Genomic DNA, 20,164 nt, shown 5'->3' with positions numbered 1-20,164 from the left:
GTTAATGCACTTGACCCAAGCAGCTTTCAGAATCTGAGGACTGATTAGTAAATCCAGGGAGACAGCAGGCAGCTGTGTTCAGGATGGTATCTTTTAAGTGTTGAGGTACCATCACCGGTGTCATAATTGAGGGAGGAGATAAGTGATGCCTTTGATCACAAGAAGAGCAAAGGGAATACATAGGGAAGGTGGAAGGGTTTTCATTCGTTCATTCAGTAACCATTTATCTGCCTGCAAGTGGGCTGGGGAAAGAAGAAGAAAATAGCTGCCCTTCAGTGGGAGAGGACAGAGGGAAGAGGGCCCAGATGGCCCTGTGCTGAGGGAGAGAAAGTAACAAAGAGAGGGGCTAGACTTCCAGCTTGGGCTCTGGGGAGGTGCCTGGAGCTGGGCCTGGAGGGAGGAGGGTGTATCAGACAGAAGGAAGGGCCCTTCAGGCAGAGAGAAAAGTGTGTGTGAATGGGAGGCAGCATTCCCAGTTCTGGGGAACACAGGTTACAGTGGCTGGAGGAAGGTGGTGTAGGAGATGAGGTTGGAGAGAGAAGCTTGGGCTCAACGTGGGTGCCAGGCAAAGGAATCTGAGCCAAATTCCAAACGCTATGGAGAGGCAAAGAGATAATGTGAGGCATGACTTGATCACATTTGCATTTTAGGACGCTCCTTCCTGAGGTGATGTGATGGTTAGAATGGGGCTTAGCTGCCAAGGGGCAGCCTGGAGGCAAGGGACCAGTTACACCTTTGGGTGTCATGCAAGAGGGAATTGATGCGTGGAGCTAAGGCAATAGAGATGGGGGCAATGGGCTGAGTGTCATAAAATATCCTCATGGTGGCAGAATCTCCAGGATCTGGTGAGTTATGGATGTGTTGAGCTATTAGACACGTTGGCTGGATCATGATTTTAACTTAACTCCTGAAGAGAAAGGGGGGATGCCCTTGAATGAAGACAGGAAGCTATAGAGGGGGCAGATGTCAGTATTAGGCATACCGAATTTGGGAGGCTGGGGAGACACCCAAGTGGAGATGTCCAGTGGGGAGCTGAAGTTTGAATGAAGGTACAGGCCAGAGATGCGGGTTTAGAAGTTGCCAATGTAATGAACGGGAGATAAAGGAGGGAGACAGGGAGGGCAAACAAAGGGAAGATGGTGATTAAGGCCATGGGAAAGGGACTTCTTTTATTTACTTGGGAGAGACTTGAGTTCCCTATTGGACAAACATCAGTGGAGGCAGAGGGAAGATAGAGGTGAGAGAGTGGTGGGAGAAGCAAGGCCCTGAGGTGGGGAGTCCACAGCACAGATGTGGGGTGAGCTCTGACCTCCTGACCTGCTTCCTTCAAGGCTGAGTTTAGAGATCAGCCAAGGAAGAGCATGGCCATTGGCTAGGGCAGTGGTCGGCAAACTCATTAGTCAACAGAGCCAAATATCAACAGTACAACGATTGAAATTTCTTTTGAGAGCCGAAAACCAACTTCTGCGCATGGACCACGAGGTTTCAATCGCACTGTACATTCACGCCTGCACGTGGTATTTTGTGGAAGAGCCACACTCAAGGGGCCAAAGAGCCGCATGTGGCTTGCTAGCCACAGTTTGCCGACCACTGGGCTAGGGAACAGGTGTGCCAGTTCTGGAAGTGCAGGAGAGGTGGCACAGAGGGACCTTCCAGGATTGCTCTCGTAGAGAAAGCTCATTCAGAATTTACAAGGTAGACACTCAGGGATTGGGACCGTCCAATTGGAGTGGGTGTGATGTTGTCTAGAGATGATGGTGATGGTGAGGCCCTTTCAGAAGGAGTCCTCGCCTCCCATGTTTGCCACAGCAGTGGGAAGAGTGGCTGTGAACATGTGTCCCCCCACGTCTGTCACAATTATCGGTAGTTTTCTCATTAGAGCAAGGCTGCCCTTGGGGAGGCCAGGAAGTGTTTTCTGACTCAAACTGCCTATTCTTTGTAGATTCCCTGAAGGTTCCTCCCTCTCATTTCAGTCCATGTTGCCTTTCGGCACCCGGCAAGAGGCCTGGCCCTTAGAGCACAGGCGTTGTGAGCTGCGGAATCTTTATGCGTGGGGTTTTTATGACCTTATGTCTGTCTGTGAAGCATTTTGAAAATGAAGATCAGTCTCGTAGGACTTTGCAGAGCTTGATGTGAGTCCGAGGTTCCAACATCAGGCTCTTTACTGCTCCATCTCTAAACAAACTTAGACAGATTTCTTCTGGAAGAGAAAAATAAGGGGACCCTAGTGCCTCTGTGTGCTTAGAAAAGCTCTAATTGCCCGCCCCTCCCTCTGTTCTTGACTGTGCAAGTTTGATCCATTGATCCACCTTTCAGATCCAGCTCACAGCTCATCTTCCCTGCCCTCCTGGTCCCACTCAGCTAATCCATCACTCTGGTGGAGATACAGCCACCGGGCACTTAGCATCCACTGCGTTGCATTACAAACGGCCTTGTTAGAGTCCTGGGTATGCTTCAGCTGTCAAAACCCAGGACTCCTGCTTACTGACAGCAGGTTAGAGCTTACGCAGTGCTCGGTGAGTGGTCCCTTCAGTAGGGTGGGGCAGCTGGTGGGCAGAAACTGAGAGGCATTATTGCACCTGGGAGCCAGAGCTGAGGTGAGCAGCCAGGAATACTCTGCAGATTAGCCCCACAGTGATGGGCCATGTGAGCCAAGTGACGTGGAGACACCAGGCAGGCCCTGGAAGGGGAGCCCTCACTTTAGATGGGACCTGAGGGACTGATGGGCAGGAATGGGACCAGGAACAGAACTGGAGCCTGAGTGCAGGCCTGTGTGCACCTGCCGTGAACCAGCCCCACCCAGCCATCCAGAGAACACACACAGGTGCACCCTCCACATCCAGCCCCAACAGTCCTGGGGCTCTCTGACCCTGGGGTTCTTCAGTTCAGAGGCTTCTGATAACACCCTGGTGCACCACTCAAGGTAGCACCTGCCCAGATCACAGTCAGAATACTAGGATCTTTGGTTGGGGGTTGAGGGGGGGCATGGGGTGGAGATAAGGACACATATGTAATAACTTAATCAATAAAGAAAAAAAAAGAATACTAGGATCTTTGCCTATGTTCCCACCGGCCTTATTAATCCTGGGTTTGGGGGGCTGGCTTCTGCTCACCCACATCCCACTTGAATGGAATTTTCCTGGTCTGTACTCTTTTGGTCCTCAGCAGGCTATAGGCACGGTGCCACTGTCCACAGAGGGCTCTTTCCTAGTCAGGGCTTTTAGGGCAGGAATAGGAAGCTGAGGCTCAAATCGACTGAACAACTTAGTCAAGGTCCCAGCTAGGAAGAGGCTAGGCTAGAAATTTAGTGGGGGTTGTCTGTTGCAATTACCACACTTTGCCTTGGTCTGGCAAGAACATTGGAAGAGTCTAAACATCAGATGATGAAGTTCACATCCTGGCATTCTTGTTGCTGTGTGAGTTAGGGGAAATGACTTCACCTTTCTGGGCCCCAGTTTCCTCGTCTCTAAAATACTGCCTACTGTGAGTATTAAATGAGACAGTACAGGACATAGGAGCTCCCAGCAGTTTCAGGCATGTGGGTTGCTGTGTATATGTTGGTTATTATCATCATCATTATCTGTAACCTCCTGGGTCTCCTGGACTACATTGCATCTATTTTTTTTTACAACAATGGGGATATTTGGGGTCATCTTTTTGTTTCCAGTTGGCAGACTGGGTCACAGTGTGTCTTGATACCTCTTATCTGTAACACATTGGTTCATATAAGTTGTTTCCTTAAAAGTTGATCATGGACAGCGGTCTGCTTATGAAAAGGCGCGGCCAACTCTTTGGGCTTTGATTTCTTCCTTGCTGGGGGCCTCAGCCCCTGACCTTCTTTCAATTCAACTGTGATACTCTCTGGAGGGTTCCCAGTGGAGGTCGGGTCTCCTGGCTCTCCTCTCCTTACCATCAGTGAAATAAGAGGCGGGCACTTTTGGCATTAAGTGAAGTCAATGCCAAGGGTGATTGGGGTGATTGGAAAAGAGGAAGTGGGAAACAGGGATCACTGAGGTGAGTTACAAGGAAGCATCTCAGGCATATGGACAGCCAGACAGGCAGTCAGATGGACAGATGTGAGGTGTCTAAGAGACCTCATTTAGTTAGTCGATTGCTTTCTTTTCTCTATAAGAACAGCTTCACAAGAATCTGTTCCTCATGAGGCTTTGAGGAGCGGAGCCTGGTCTTGAATTTCTCTGCAGCCCTTTCCTGCCTGGAGCACTCACTGACTGACGTTGATCCAGACCATCTTTGTTCAGACAAAGGATTATTTAATGCTTGCTGACTAGTTATTGAAAGGAAATTTGTGATTTCTGGGACCCAGACCTGAGTCTGTTTTGCTAGAGGAAATGCACGACATGTGTGCACTTGTGCACACACACACACATAAACACACCTGCTATAGATTTCGAGGTATTTTGTTGTTTCTGCTATGTAGCATCATTTCCTCACTCCCTGCGTGTCTTTCAATCTGGGACCTGTTCTTTTACCCTCACACACTCCCAGGTTACTCTTACTTACCTGGATTTTGCAGTGGGAAACATCTGATTCTGTATGTTCTGTATGTTCCATTATGTAGAGATGGGGCTAGAAGCCAAGCTCAGCTGCCTGCTGCCTTCCCCAGGTTGACCTGCCCAGTCTACTTGGGGCTGGCCACCCCTGGGGTCACCCAGAGAGAACCATGTGCATCTCTGTGGCTCTGAGCACCTTCCCCACCTCAGCTCTGCAGGAACTTGGGAATGAGGGGAGGGGCTTCTGTCATGTCAGCCTTGATCTGCAGGGTATGGGGGACCCAGATCTACTGCCCTTGGGTCATCAGGCCACAGCAACAGTTATGTTAGCAACAACTCCTAGGTGCAGGAGCTCTGTATATTCGCTTCCTCTGTGCAATCTCTAGTACTTCTGTGGCTGGTGAGTCTCTCTCTTTCTTTGTACCATCCACCCTTAATCTCCCTCCCGCTCTCATCTTCTGTCCTGTCCAGCATTGGATGTCTGATTGGAAGTAACATATCTATCTGTCAATGCTACTCCTTACAGAGAATGATTAAAACTTCAGTTGCCCATCTCCCCAGCATATTCCATGCATCTTCTATGTATCAGGCAATAAACCAGATTAGAGAGATATTTTTTAAGCAGAGTCTATCACCCTGGAGTTGAAAGACTAACAAAAATAATGCTGATTTTCTTAAAAATGACTGTATTCCTATTTTTCTGCCTATGGTGAGACCCTGAGGATGTCTGCACAGGAGAGGTGAATCGTTGTAAGCTGGGTGAGGTTAGAGACCTGGGCTTGTTGGGGAGGAGAGTCCTCGGTGGGTTCTGCAGAAACGGCCTGGTTGAGTGGAAACTCTGGAAGCTTGGTCAGTGGTGATTAGGAATGTGTAAGATGGAACAGAGGAGCAGAAGGGAGGATGAGGGACCAACCAGACAGTCTTGAGTCTTTCCATTAGATGTTACACCACATTTTCACAGGGCTCTCAAAGGCTGGTCTCACTTGATCCACGCAGAGCTGGGTATGGTGAGGATTTTTCTGACAGTTTAGAGATGAAGAAACATGAGCTATGTGCCCAGGGTAACATGTCCAATGTGAGGCAGAGCACTTCTCACTTCTGCAAATCCTGCAGGATTTACTGAATGGCCACCTTGACTCATGAAGAGAGAAGGATCAGCCCCCTTCCCATTCCCCCTTGTACCCTCCTGTTCCCCTGAGGCTCCCATGTTTCCCATTTCACCAGGGGGCCCTGTCTGCTCTGGCCAAGAGGCCTGATTCCCAACTCAGGCTTGACTACAGTGTGACCCCATGGTCTGTGGGTGCAGAAGACGGTGCTGGTACAGTACACTCTGGCCTTTTTGCTTCTTAATTTCAAGGGTCAGAAGTTGTTGAAAACAAAAGAAACCAGCCCCAGGAATGAATGCTCAGAGTAGGTGGGTGTGGAAGGTGTGTGTGCTCAAATGTATGGGCCGGTGAGTAATGGGCTGAGGAGGAGCAGCTGACAGCCTGCCAGGCTCAGGACAGCTGCCAGGGGGCTCTGAGGGACCTTCCCAGTGCCCTCCTCTCTCGGATCACCACACAGTAAATGAGATGATTCCCACAGACTGCCCAGGAGCCCGTCAATATCCATTCTAATCTCCGTGGCAGCCCCAGAGGTGAATTTACAGCGATGTGGTAAAAATGAGGCTGCATGATCAATGCATCTCTGGACGGTCTGTTCCAGGAGACACAAATGTATATTGCAACAAAACTTTATTTTCTTCCGAAAATTGCCTACATGATTAATATGGCCCGACACAGGCCAAGCTGTTCAGCATAAAAAACAGCCACATTTCTTACTCCATCTTCTTCCTGCTTTGCTAACTCATTCCTTCTTCTCGTTGCGTGTGTTTTGCTCTCACACTTCATGCTCTACAGGGGGAAGGGGAATGCGAGATCCGGATTCCAGACCACTTTGTTTCTTCTTGGTATTTCCAGGGTGGCTCAGACTAAGCGTGGAACCAAATGCCCGGTGTGTGGGTGTTCCTGGGACTGAGCCACGCAAAACACGTTCTCTGGGCATTCTACCATCTCTAACGTCACCAGCTCTCTGCCCCCGAGTCCAGCATGGATATAAAGGATTCTCCCCTTTCGCCCTGCCTTTGGGATGGGGGAGTTTCTGGGTCATAAGAGGGAGGACCTCTTAGGCAGGTGGTGCCACTTCCTGTCCTCACCGAGGTTTTAGGAAGAAGAGATGGGGTGTGTCAGGAAGCTGAGGACCCGTTTCCTTGATTATGATTATTTGCATGTGCATTTTAAGCTCCGTGAGAGCAGGGGTCTCCTGTAGATGTCTTAGTATGGGTTCCCCCAGACACTGACCCTGAGATAAAGAGTTGAGTGCATTAGTCTATTTGGGAAGTAGAGAGGGAACTGGGGATGTAGGACTGGGAAGGGAAGGCATCCCCAAAGGGGGTGTCTGCAGATTGTTCCTGTGAGTGACAGGAACTTCATCTCAGGAGGACCCTGGGAGCCAGTGTAAAAGCCACCCCTCAGAGTCAACCTGCTCCAAAGTTGAGGGAGTCGGTGTTTATGCATCAGCCCCCAGCAGTCTCTGGATGAGAGCTGATGGGGGTGGGTAACTGCTCAGGTGACATCATAGCAGGTGAGCCCCAGACAAGGAAGTGCAGGTGCCCAGAGTGGGCAGTTGGACAGGTGGGCACTGACGTGACCAGGGGGTACATGTGGGCGCAGCAGCCTGTGGTATGGCAGATGTGTGCCCAAGACCGTGCTTCCCATTCATACAGGGTTGGCAAATTTGGGATAAGTGGGGCTGGATCCTTTAACCCTCTCCTCCTTAGATTTTTATTCTCAGTTCTTAACCAAGAGAACCAGTTGGTACAGGGAACCAATGGTTCACGCCTCGGGACGATGTGTACAAGGATTGGGCGGACATCCTTACTGTGTCTAGCACAGCCCGTGTGCCCCTCCTTCCTGATTTGGCTCTCCCTGCTCTCCTCCCCAGGTGTAAGGAGCTGAAGTACTCCAAGGAGCTGCCCCAGATCTCCATCATTTTTATCTTTGTGAACGAGGCCCTGTCGGTGATCCTGCGGTCGGTCCACAGCGCTGTCAACCACACGCCCACACACCTGCTGAAGGAAATCATCCTGGTGGATGACAACAGCGATGAAGGTATGGGGGTGGCCGACCCAGGGGTTTCTTAGAGAGGAAATGCAAACTCACCGTATCAGCAGGGAAAATGCCCCTTCATTCCAGTACCAGCCCAAGTGTCTCTGTCTTCTGTTCCTGGGGTATATCTGGGGAAAGGGAGAAGTTTGGAGGAGGAAGTCCAGGCAAACACTTCATTAGTCGATGAGTCCTCTAGGGCTGAGAGTAAACGACCGGTGATATATCTAGACTAATTTTAATTTCCCCTCTTCTTATTAATAAAGGAGATGGCGTCGAAGGGCTGAATTCCTCCACACACCCCCTTTCCCAGGAGGTGAAAGAACAAGGGAAATTCTGTCCTGTGATGGGAAGTCCTACCTCAGAATTCCCCTCTGGGCCACTGTGCCCACAATGACCATGGATAGAAATGAGCAGAGTTTGCAGGCCTTTTGGAATTGAGCTCTGTGGGGAATGGTGGCTCAATTTAAAAATATAAAACAAGCAAATACCGGATGGCAGCAGCAGAAGTTCTTTGAGGTCCTTGGAGATGAGAGCCTGGTGTTGAGGTGGTGGGGGGTTGGTTTGGCTAATTGTGCCTTTGTGTTGGCTCGTAGCCCGCAGAATCCACTGTGCTCACTGCAGGGAGAGAACTCACAGCAGGTGACAGACAGAAAGCCAGCCAGGAGGCTTATCTTCTGAGCAACTGTAGGATTAAGGGGCAGCTGAACCCCTTGCTCTCAGCATACTGAGTACAGACGGATCATCCTGTGAGCTCCTGGTCGGGAGAGGCAGGATGAGCCACAGGCCCTGTTTGAAACCTGATTATCTTGGGGAGCTCTGGGTGACGCAATCACGTTTGATTGGCTCAAGGGCTGAAGTCCCCCTGCCCTTTCTGAACCGCCATTATAGCCGTGTGACCTCAGGCACTACTCTTTGGTGGAGGGGGTCCTCTAAATTTGGAGAACAGATGGGACATTTGCTGAATTTTTCACATCCCTATTTTTCTTTTTTGACCTCTGGCCTTTTCATTATCTATAGATTCTTTTAAAACTGACATTGAGCCCTGATCTATGAACTAGGAGATCTCGGTTCAATTCCTGGTTAGGGCACATGCCTGGGTTGCAGGCTCGATCCCCAGTAGGGGGCATTCAGGAGGAAACCAGTCAGTGATTCTCTCTCATCATTGATGTTTCTATTGCTGCTCCCTTCATCTCTGAAATCAATAAAAATATATTTTTAGAAAACTGACATCGAGAGTCTTGTTGTGAGAAGGAGGCTTGCAGTTCCTTGAAGCCTCTAAGTCATCTGGCAGAGCTCTGCCTGGTTGCTCACAGCGTACCTCGCAGCCTCTCTGTGCACCCAGACAGACCTCTTGCTTCAGCAGGACTTTCAGACCCCTGCAGGGAGTCTCTGCTACTACCCACCCTCCTCACGCCTGGCTAAGCCCCACTCCTTCCCCAGGTCTCACCCTCCAAGACTTTGCTGACATCCTAAGTCCCTGCTCTGTGCTGCTGTGATACCCTGTACCCTACTGGAGCCCATGATACCACGCGCGACCTGCATATCCTCATTCCAAGTTCTGGGCAGGACTTTGTCCCACAGGCCTGGCTGGTAGCTGACCCTTGGTCAAGGGGCTAGTGGTGGCGTGGCTGAAAGTGCCACTCAGAAGAACTGGCCAACCCAGAGAAGAGAGGGAACTGAGAACGGGGTGAGGACTCACTGCCGGTGGGGCTCCCTCTCCCACAAAAATCTCTGCAGAGCCTGGCCAGAGAGGAGGGAATGGGGTCTCCAGTAGATACCTTAGCTTGGGTTCCCCAAGACACAGACCCTGAGACAAAGAGTTGAATGCATTAGCTTATTTGGGAGGTGGAGAGGGGACTGGGGAAGTAGGACGGGAGGGAATGCACCCCTCAAAGGGGGTGTCATGCAGATTGTTACTGTGGGTGACAGGAGCTTCATCCCAGGGGGACTCTGGAGGCAGTGTAAAAGCCATTGCTCAGAATTATCCTGCTCTAGGGCTGAGGGAGCCAGGGTGTCTATACACCGTTAGCATCAGATGCTTTCCCCTGGGAACCTTGTGAAGCCCTACCCTGGAGAAAGTTCAGTTTCAGGAGTTCAGGAGTGGGGCAAAGGGATTTGCATTTCTTACAGAATCCTGGTGATTCCCCTAGCAGGGACCACACCTCGAGAACCACTGAGTTAAGTACCATTTCAGTGGTTCACACTTCAGCTTTCATGAAGATGGTCAGTGGATGAGAACAAGCAGGAAGATGTATTTGGTCCATTCTGACCATAACGTTAACTCCCATTCATCCTTCCCTGTCCTCCCTAGTCCCTAGGGCAGGGGTGGGAAACCTTTTTTTCTGCCAACAGCCATATGGATATTTATAACATCATTCCAGGATCATGCAAAATTATCAACTTAAAATGTATTAGCTTGCTATATTTGGTCAAACATTTTATTAACTCGGCCCTAATACCTTGGCAGAGCCAGACCAAATGATTTCACAGGCTTTATTCTGCTCTCGGCCCGGAAGTTCCCCACCCATGTCCTACGGGACCAGGAGTGGACTACATTAATGACATTTCTTCTCTCTCTCTCTCTCTCTCTCTCTCTCTCTCTCTCTCTCTCTCTCTCGGTCTCTCTCTCTCTCTTTGGCTGGGAAGGGAAGGCACCCCTGTACTTTCTCTTTAATGGGAAGATAAATTTAACATTTTTTTCTTTATTAAGGTTTTCCTTGTGACTAGTATTATTGAGTTTTGTAAATGTTCTATATACACTTGAAAAGACCCCCACACTGCAATCACAGAATTGAATTCCTGCCAGACATCAATTATGTGTATTTAGATAGACTCTGAGTTTGTCTTCTTACGTCTCTTTGATAATGGTGTTTTAACATCACCTTCTACAATGACTGTTCCTTCCCGTGTTTTTAATAATGTTTGATTTCTGTATCTTGTCAGTTTCTTTGGCAACATAGATTTGTATCTGCATGGCTTCATTGTTAGTGGTGGTTGTTACCATTATGTAATGTTCCCTTTATCTTCAAGAATACCTTTTTTTTTTCTTGCCTTGCATTTACGTTGTCTAGCATTAATATTTTTATCCCTTCTTACCGTTCATTTCGAGTTTGATTAAAATATTTTTCCCAGCCTTCCCATGTTTCTGATCTTAAAAGTAATACATGCTCTTTGTAGGGAAATTTGAATGTATCAAAAAGCACATCTAATTGAAAAAAACACAAATACTGTGAAACTAGCCAGCGGTGACTGCTCATTTGTCCATGTTCTCACCCTCTTTTTAATGCGCATTTGACATAGTTACGATCCTATAGTAAAAAGAAGTTAATGTTCTCGTTTTCCCCCTGAATGTTGAAGCACGTTTCCCTTTTCATTAAAAAGGCTCTGGGAACATCATTTTAATGAGGGTAAAATGGTCTGTTCTCAGGCTGGTCAACACTGGCACAGGTGGAAACAATAGCGCCCCACTTCCATATGTTATCACATCCATTCAAGATAAAAGGCTTTTTCAGAAAAAAGAGAAGAAGGAGGAGAAAGATGAGGAGGAGAAAGAGGAGGAGGAGGAGGAGGGGGAGGGGGAGGGGGAGGAGGAGGAAGAGGAGGAGGAGGAGGAGGAGGAGGAGGGGGAGGAGGAGGAGGTTGGTTCAGGGAATGTGTCAGCATCGGGACACTGGTAGTTCCTCCACTGTGTACGTTCTGATGATCCTCAAATCCATCCCCCCAGCCCAGAGCAACTTAGCCTCTCCCCCAAGCTCCACAGCTGTATCCTCCGTCTCCTAGGTGGCGGCTCAGGGTCCCTCTGAAACAGTACTCTCAATGGGTCCAGTGACTCACCATTTTCCTCTCAGTCTCAGAAAACTGTTTCTCATCATTTATTTCCTGTCTCATTGAAGAGCTTCACCTTTTTCTCAGTTGTCTCATCATCAAAGCCTGGAAGTCTTTGCACGCTCTTCCTCATCCCTTTCCCAGTAGCATCTGGTTAGTTACTGTTGAGCGTGATCCTACTTGTCCATATCCCAAGCCACTGGCTTTTTGTTCAGGTCCTCAGCATTTTTTGCCTTGAAATTTGTTTGAGGGGTTAAGGTCACACAGATTTAAGATGATTATAATTCTTGACACATCCCATAGCTTTTGTTTATTATCCCTTGTTTTAATTGAAATATAATTCACATAACATAAAATATACCACTATGTGGCTTTCACTATATTCACTATGTTTTGCAACTATTGCCACTAATTCCAGAATATTTTCCCAAAGGAAGCCCTGAATCTCTTAGCAGTCTCTCCCAATTGCTTGGGCAACCATTAAAGTACTTTCTGTCTCTATCCTATCCTTGACCTTTGATATAAATGAAATCTATAATATGTGGCCTTTTGTGTCTGACTTCTTTCACTTAACATGTTTTCTACGTCTATCCATGTTGTAGTACATATGGATACTTCATTCCTTTTTATGGCTAAATAATGTTTTGTTGTGTGGATATGGCACATCTTATTCATTCATCAGTTGATGAATATTTGGGTTGTTCCCAGTTTTTGGTTATTAGGAATAATACTGCTATGAATATTCATATATTTTATTTTTAAATTTATCTTTATTGTTGAAAGTATTAGAGATGCCCTCCTTTTCCCCCCATTGACCTCCTTCACCCCAACCACCCTCCCCCAGGCCTTCACCACTCTATTGTCCATGGGTTATGCATATATGCATTATAAGTTCTTTGGTTAACCTCTCCCTACCCACCCACTCACCCCTGCCTTCCCTCTGAGATTCATCAGTCTGTTCCATGCTTCTATGTCTCTGGATCTATTTTGTTCATCAGTTTATTTTGTTCATTAGATTCCATATATGAGTGAGATCATGTGATACTTGTATTTCTCTCACTGGCTTATTTTGCTTAGCATAATACATTTTTATGTGGACATATTTTTAATTTTCTTGGGCATATACCTAGGAGTGAAAATTGCTGGGCCATATGATAATTTTATGGTTAATTTTTTTGAAAAACCATCAAATTGTTTTTCACAATTGACTGTTTTTCACAGCACTGGAATCATTTCACATTCCTGCCAGCAATGTATTAGGGTTCCAATTTCTCCACATTCTCACCAACATTTATTTTCCCTCTTCTTTAAGTTATGCCTAGTGGGTGGTATATTGTGGATTAATTTGCCTAATGACTAATTATTCTGAGCATCTTTTTGTGTGCTTATTTGCTATTAGTCTATCTAATTTGGAGAAATGTCTATTCAAATCATTTGCCCATTTTGAAAATGGATTATTTGTCTTTTTGTATGAATTGTAATTGTTCTTTACATATTCTGGGTCTGCACTCTTATAAAATACTAGAGGCCCGGTGCACGAAATTTGCGCATTGGGGGGGAGGTGTCCCTCAGCCCAGCCTGCACCCTCTCCAATCTAGGACCCCTTGGGGGATGTCCAACTGCCAGGTTAGGTCTAATCCTTATGGGATTGGGCCTAAATGGGCAGTTGGACATCCCTCTTATAATCCAGGACTGCTGGCTCCCAACAGCTCACCTGCCTGCCTGCCTGCCTGATTACCCCTAACTGCTTCTGCCTGCCAGCCTGATCACCTTCTAACCACTCCCCTGCCAGCCTGATCAATGCCTAACTGCTCCCCTGCCAGCCCAATCGCCCCCAACTGCCCTCCCCTGCCAGCCCAGTTGCCCTAACTGCCCTCCCCTGCCGGCCTGGTTGCCCCTAACTGCCCTCCCCTGCCTGCCTGGTCACCCCTAACTGCCCTCTCCTGCAGGCCTGGTGGCCCCCAACTGTCTTCCCCTGCTGGCCTGGTCACGCTAACTGCCCTCACCTGCCAGCCCGGTTGCCCCTAACTGCCCTCCCCTGCAGGCCTGGTCCCCCCAACTGCCCTCCCTCCCCTGCAGGCCTGGTCATCCCTAACTGCCCTCCCCTGCTGGCCATCTTGTGACCACATGGGGGCAGCCATCTTGTGCAAGGGCATGACGGTCAATTTGCATATTACCTCTTCATTATATAAGATATTCTGTAAGTATTTTTTACAAATACATCTAAATATTTTCTTCCATTCTGTGGGTTGTCTTTTCACTTTCTTCGTAATGTCCTTTGATGCACATAGTTTTTAATTTTTATCAAGTCCAGTTTGTCTATTTTTCCATTGGGTGCTTGAGCTTTTGGTGTCCAATCTAAGAAACTATTGCCAAATCCAAAGTCACAAAGATGTACACCTATGTTTTCTTCTAAGAGTTTTATTGTTTTAGCCCTTACCTTATGTAGGTCTTTACTGATTCTAAGTTAGTGTTTGTATGTGCTTTGAGTTAGGGGTTTGAATTCACGTTTTCTATGAGGATATTTAGTTGTCCTGGTACCATTTGTTGAAAAGATTATTCTTGCTCCATTGAGTGGTCATGGCACCCTTATCAAAAAGCAACTAACTATAAATGTGAGGAGGGTTTATTTCTGAACTCTAATTTCTGTTTCATATACCACACTATCTTGATAACTATTCCTTAGTAGTAAGTTTTAAAATCAGGAAGTGTGAGTCTTCCAACCTTGTTCTTCTTTTTCAAGATTGTTTTGTCTATCTGAGTCCTGAGTATTGTCATATAAAATTTAGGATCCGCTTGTCAATTTCTGCAAAAAGGCAGTTGTAATTTTGTTAGGGATTGCATCAAATCTAAAGGATAATTTGAGGAGTATTGTCAGCTTAACAATATTAATGCTTTCAATCCATAAACATAGGGTGTCTTTCTATTTATTTAGGCCTTCTTTGATCTCTTTGACAATGTTTTGTAGTTTTCAATAAACAAATCTTGCACTTCTTTGGTTAAATTTATTATTAAATATTTTATTATTTTTTATTCTATTTTAAAGGAATTGTTTTCTTAATTTTAGTTTTGGACTATTCATTGCTAGTGTAGAGAGATGCAACTGAGTTTTGTACATTGATCTTATATCCTTCTACTTTTCTAAACTTTTTTATTAACTCTAGTAGTTTTGTGTGTATGTGGTATTCTTCAGAGTTTTAACATATAATATCATCCCATCTTCAAATAGCCATACTTTTTCTTCATGGATGCCTTTTCTCTCTTTTTTCTTTTTGTTCAGTTTTCCTGACTCCTTTATGTTTTTAAATGTGCTTATTAATAAATGCTTGTTAACCTACCAGGTCAAGAACAAGAACATTGACCTATGTGCTGTCCTAAGAATTTCCAAAAGCCTCTCTGAAAAAGACAGCAAAAGTCATGAGAGAGCTCAGGGAGGCATGGGGCTCATTCCAGGGGGGCATCTGGCAGGGCTATTGTGTGAACCTGGCACTGGGTATAAAGCAAAAGTCTGGACAGATAGAATGGCTGCTCTGTGATTTCTGCCTCTGACCTCCAGGAGGAGGTCAAAGCGGGTCAGACCTGAGGGATGAAATGAATGTCCTCAAGTGATCCAGGCAGCAGGCATGTAGAGAGAGCTCCAATTTAGTCATCCTGTGTTCAGAACATCCAATTACAGGGGAGAATGAGGACAATTCGTCCTCATTTAGACATCATTTCATTCATCAGAACAGCAGAAATGACAAAGATTCAGTGTTGGTGAGGATATAGAGGAAAAGACACTTTCCTGTTCTTTTTGTGGGCCAGTACCATGTATCTAGAGAACAAATTATCAGTTCGTATTAAAAGTTCGTGTCTCATTCAGACAGCCTGTCCTTAGCCTCAAGTGAGGTAAGTTTGCAGGAGAGATCATAATTACAACCATCAACGTGTCTGCCCTAAGGCACACTGTCTGCTGTGGAGGACGTTGTGGCCACAGCACCTGTGCACCCTGGTCACCTTGGATCCTCCTTTGCCTTCCTCTTGGGCAGGATTCCATGCCTTTTTTTTCTTGGTTTACATACTTATTCTTTTTTTTTTTTTCAATAAATCTTTATTGTTCAGATTATTACAGGTGTTCCTCTTCCCCCACCCCCATAGCTCCCCTCCACCTGATTCCCCACCCCACCCCATGCCCTTACCCCCCCGCCACTGTCTTCATCCACAGGTGTAAGATTTTTGTCCAATCTCTTCCCGCACCCCTCACACCCCCTTCCCCCAGAGAATTGTCAGTCCACTCCCTTTCTATGTCCCTGATTCTATTATATTCATCAGTCCATTCTGTTCATCGGATTTTTTATTCATTTGATTTTTAGATTCACTTGTTGGTAGGTATGTATTTGATGTCATTTTGTTGTTCATAATTTTTATCTTTACCTTTTTCTTCTTCTTCCTCTTCTTAAAGAATACCCTTCAGCATTTCATATAATCCTGGTTTGGTGGTGATGAACTCCTTTAGCTTTTTCTTATCTGTGAAGCTCTTTATCTGCCCTTCAATTCTGAATGATAGCTTTGCTGGGTAGAGTAATCTTGGTTGTAGGTTCTTGCTGTTCATCACTTTGAATAGTTCTTGCCACTCCCTTCTAGCCTGCATAGTTTTTGCCAAGAAATCAGCTGACCGTCGTATGGTTACTCCCTTGTAGGCAACTAACCGTTTTTCTCTTGCTGCTTTCAAGATTCTCTCTTTGTCTTTTGCCCTTGGCATTTTAATTATGATGTGTCTTGGTGTGGTCCTCTTTGGAATACTCTTGTTTGGGGTTCTCTGCACTTCCTGGACTTGTAAGTCTATTTCTTTCACCAGGTAGGGAAAGTTTTCTGTCATTATTTCTTCTAATAGGTTTTCAATATTTTGCTCTCTCTCTTCTTCTGGCACCCCAATAATGCGGATGTTGGTACGCTTGAAGTTGTCCCAGAGGCTCCTTACACTATCTTCATATTTTTTGGATTCTTTTTTCTTTTTGTTTTTCTGGTTGGGTGTTTTTTGTTTCTGTATATTCTTCAGACAGTGTATGTTTAATTTCTGACTGGTCCTTTTCCATTTTTTTGGCATTCTCATTAAGATCCTTGAAGGTCTCACTAAGCTCCTCGGAGGTCTCATTAAGTTTCCTGGCGGTTTTTAGAAGATTCTTGAGTAACCTTATAAATGTGGTTTTGAACTCTATGTCCAGTAGTTTTCTTTCCTCCATTTCTTTCATTCATGACATGTTTCTTTGTCTCCTCATTTTGCTGCTTCCCTGTGTTGATGGAATGGTTCTCTGTGGTAGGTGAGCTATAGGGCCCAGTGGTTCAGCCACCCCTATCACCTGAGGTGGACACTCTTGGTGCACCCCTTTGTGGGCTGAGTGCAAAGTCTTGGTGTAGTTAAGCCTTGATTGTTGTTGATATCACTGGGAGGAATTGACCTCCAGGCCAATTGGCTGTGAGGACCCGCTGTGTCTATAATGGAAGAACTGCTGTGCTGGAGACACACTTATGGGGCAGGACTTGCTTCAGTGGGGCTTTGGTGCTCACTGAGTCTGCCTCTTGAAGTGTCACTTATGGATGTGAGTAGTTGAAATCTGGTGTCGTCTCACACTGACCACTAGATACACTGGCTTCTGGATCTCCAATGGGGTGCAGGTCAGCTACTGTCTGAGGCCACCCAGCAGGAGCTACAGCGAGAACTACAGTTTTCTCCTCTTTGCTTGGGGTTTGGAGGTTTTGGAGCTGTCTGACCAGAGCTGCAGTTTGTTAGGTTAAGCTGTGATTGGGCAGGCCATTTATATGCAAAAGCTGCTGTGTGGAGCTTGGGTGGGTTTGTAGATTGTGCAGGGCGGGGTCTCAGGGAGTCACTAGGCTAGGGCGTGGCAAACAGCGATGGCTGCCAGTCAACCATCTCTGCGTCTCCACATTTCCAAGTCCCCACGCCCCGTGCCCCAGCGCAGTAAACAATGATTGCTGCGCACACCTCTGCAAGAAAGCCACCCTCACTTTCTGACCCAATGGCAGACAGTCCAGCTTCTCCTCATAGGAGTTTGGGTCCCCAGCGTCTCCCCAGGAACTGGAGTTCAGAGTAATTGGGAGCTTGTGTCCCTTCGGGTTGAAAAAAGCAGCGCACCCAGTCGCCCGCCACCAGCTCGATTCGCGCGCTTCCATACCTCAGCTTTTCAGTGCTTGTGCACGTCTCAGTGCTCTTTTCTCTTTCCTTCTAGTTGTAGAACTTCCACTCAGCCAGCTTTCCCTTGGTTCTGGGTGATAGACATTTTGTCTTTTAGTTGTAGTTTTGAAATTGCTGTGCGAGGCAGCAGATTAGGTGTTTACCTATGCCGCCATCTTAGTTTCTACTAGAAGCTTCTTTAGGAAGTCTACAAGGAAGATAAAATCTTTTGAGATCATCCATGTCTAAAGAAAGCTTTGTGCTTATCTTCTATGTGAATGATGGCCTGGTTGAGGTAGGTATCACCTGCTTTCAGAATTTTGATGGTTTTGCTCCATTATCTTCTTTTGAATGTATTTTTTAAAGAACCATCAGCATTCAAATTCCTGATCCTTTGTATGTTTTTTTTCCTCTTTCTTGAAGCCTGTGGAATCTTCATTTCCCCCTCCCCTCCCCAAACCCCCTGAGTTTTGGAATTCACAATGAGGAGTCCTGGGGTGGATCATTTATCATCCAATGGGCTGGGCATTTAGTGGCTTCAGTCTGGAATCTAATGTATATCAGTGTTTTTAAAACTTCTTGGAATATTTAATTGACAGTTCCCATTTTTTCTATTCTCTCTTTCAGCATCTCCCATTTTTCTATTATTAAGTCTCCTATATTGAACCTCTAACTTTCTTATCTCTTCTTTGCTATCATATCATTTCCTCTGCTCTGTCTGCTTTCTTCAATTTTATATTTCTTCCCTTCTATTCAGTATTTTTTTTTATTTCTGCTTTCATGAGTTTACTTCCAAGTACTCATTTTTATTCTCTGAAAGTTCCTTTTTATAGCATATTGTTCTTATTTAATGGAAACAATATATTTTCTTATCCCTTGGAGGATATTAATAATGCTTTATTTGGTTTGTTTTTTAGTTTTTCTCCCTGAATAGTTTGTTCCCACAGTTGCTTTTTTCTTTTTGTTGTTTAGTTTCTATCTTCCATGTTGAATGCTCTCCTTGGATGCCCAGTGAACCTGTTGCCTGCACATAATCTCTTCAAGGTGATTCGATAGCCTCAGGAGCTGGGTAGGCAGAAATGGAGAGTTAATGAGTCTAGTTTGCAAGTTGTAAAAGTTCTGGAATTGGATGGTGGCGATGATTGCACAACAGTGTGAATGTACTTAATCCCACCAAACTATACACTTAAAAATGATTAAAATGGAAAATTTAACATTGTATCCTCCCTCTCCCCCTCCCCCTCCCTTCCCCCTCTCCCTCTCCCTCTCTTCCTCTCTCTTTCTGACCTTGGGTTGGACTTCCTGGTTTGGACCACACAGGTGTCTGACACATCTGTCACTTTGGTTACTCTGTGCATCTGCTTTCCAGCTTTCCCAGTGTTGTGGTTGGTATTTCTTGTGTTTTCCCTGATCTGGAATGTTATGGGTTCATTTTATTTTTTAAATCCCTTTACTGTAGTTTTCAGTGGCTTTTGAGTAGGGGACATGTCTGATTCATGAGTTAAACTCATTATCTTATCCTGAAAGTTTCATATTCATTTTTAAGAATTTTTCATATGAAGTGATTAATCTTTCTCTGGATATGTGTACTGTATGCAAGTGTATCCTCTTTATCCTCACCAACACCGAATCTTATTCATCTTTGTCCTCTTCATTGTTCTGAGGACTGAAGAATCACACATTATGTTTAAATCTGCGCTTTTAAAATATTGCCTTCTTTGTGCTTAAGCAATAGGATGTGGTGCAAAAAGTGGAATCAAATCCTGTATGATGTTGGCCAAGGTACTTACCTTTTCAGATCTTGAGTAAATTGGGGATAGTCGTGGCTTTTCTGCAATGTTTAATTGTGAGGTTTAGAGATAACACTTGCAAAAGCCGTAGTTCAAATCCTGGCAGTACATTAAAGGGCGTGACTGTTGAATGTGCTCATGGCAGTATTTGATTTGCTAGCTCTAACCCTTTCCTCAACATTCTATTTCTGTCTCACCCCTTCTGGGAAGCCTTCCAAGGTTTCCCTCTGCTCCCAAGGCACCGTGTGTAGTTTGGTGCAGCACTTGCCATGCTGTATTGCATTTGTGTATTTAACCATCTCTAAACTGTAAGACCCTCGAGGGCAAGAACCATCACTCTTTCTGTGCTGTGTTCCCTGGGGCCTTGTCCATGGCTAAGTTACCGTGATTGCTGAATAGGTTAATTTACACTGCACGTGTGCAAACTTTTTTTTCTACTTTCTCCGACATCATCCTGGGAGTTTTTGTATTTGGCATTATTGTACATATGTTGGCTCTACTCCATAGTTATTTTGGTTTGGAACTCAAAAAAATGCCTATCTCCAATCATTCATGTATCTCAGTGATCTGGACAGCTGTAACCTTGTCACTGTTTCCCTGCGGAGCAAGCACACCTGGTCAAGCTCTTCCCTTGGTTGGTGTGTTCAAAGGTTGGAAACAGGAAGGCTCGGGTTAGGAAACATTTTTGAGTGGAAGGATATAGACACCCTCTGGACTTGC

General features: G+C 45.9%; 1 protein-coding gene across 1 annotated transcript in view; it reads left to right on the top strand.

Moving 5' to 3' along the window:
• Positions 1-20,164, top strand: part of GALNT17 (polypeptide N-acetylgalactosaminyltransferase 17) — a 439,780-nt gene that overhangs the window by 209,544 nt on the left and 210,072 nt on the right. The window contains exon 3 of the mRNA XM_080679997.1: positions 7,494-7,660. Within this exon, the coding sequence (XP_080536123.1) occupies positions 7,494-7,660 (167 nt within the window). The remainder of the gene's footprint in view (positions 1-7,493; positions 7,661-20,164) is intronic.

This window comes from Plecotus auritus (assembly GCF_963455305.1).
Source record: "Plecotus auritus genome assembly, chromosome: 7".
Lineage (NCBI taxonomy): Eukaryota > Metazoa > Chordata > Mammalia > Chiroptera > Vespertilionidae > Plecotus > Plecotus auritus.
Note: the sequence above shows the minus strand (reverse complement) of the source record. Positions and strands in the feature narration are given on the sequence as shown.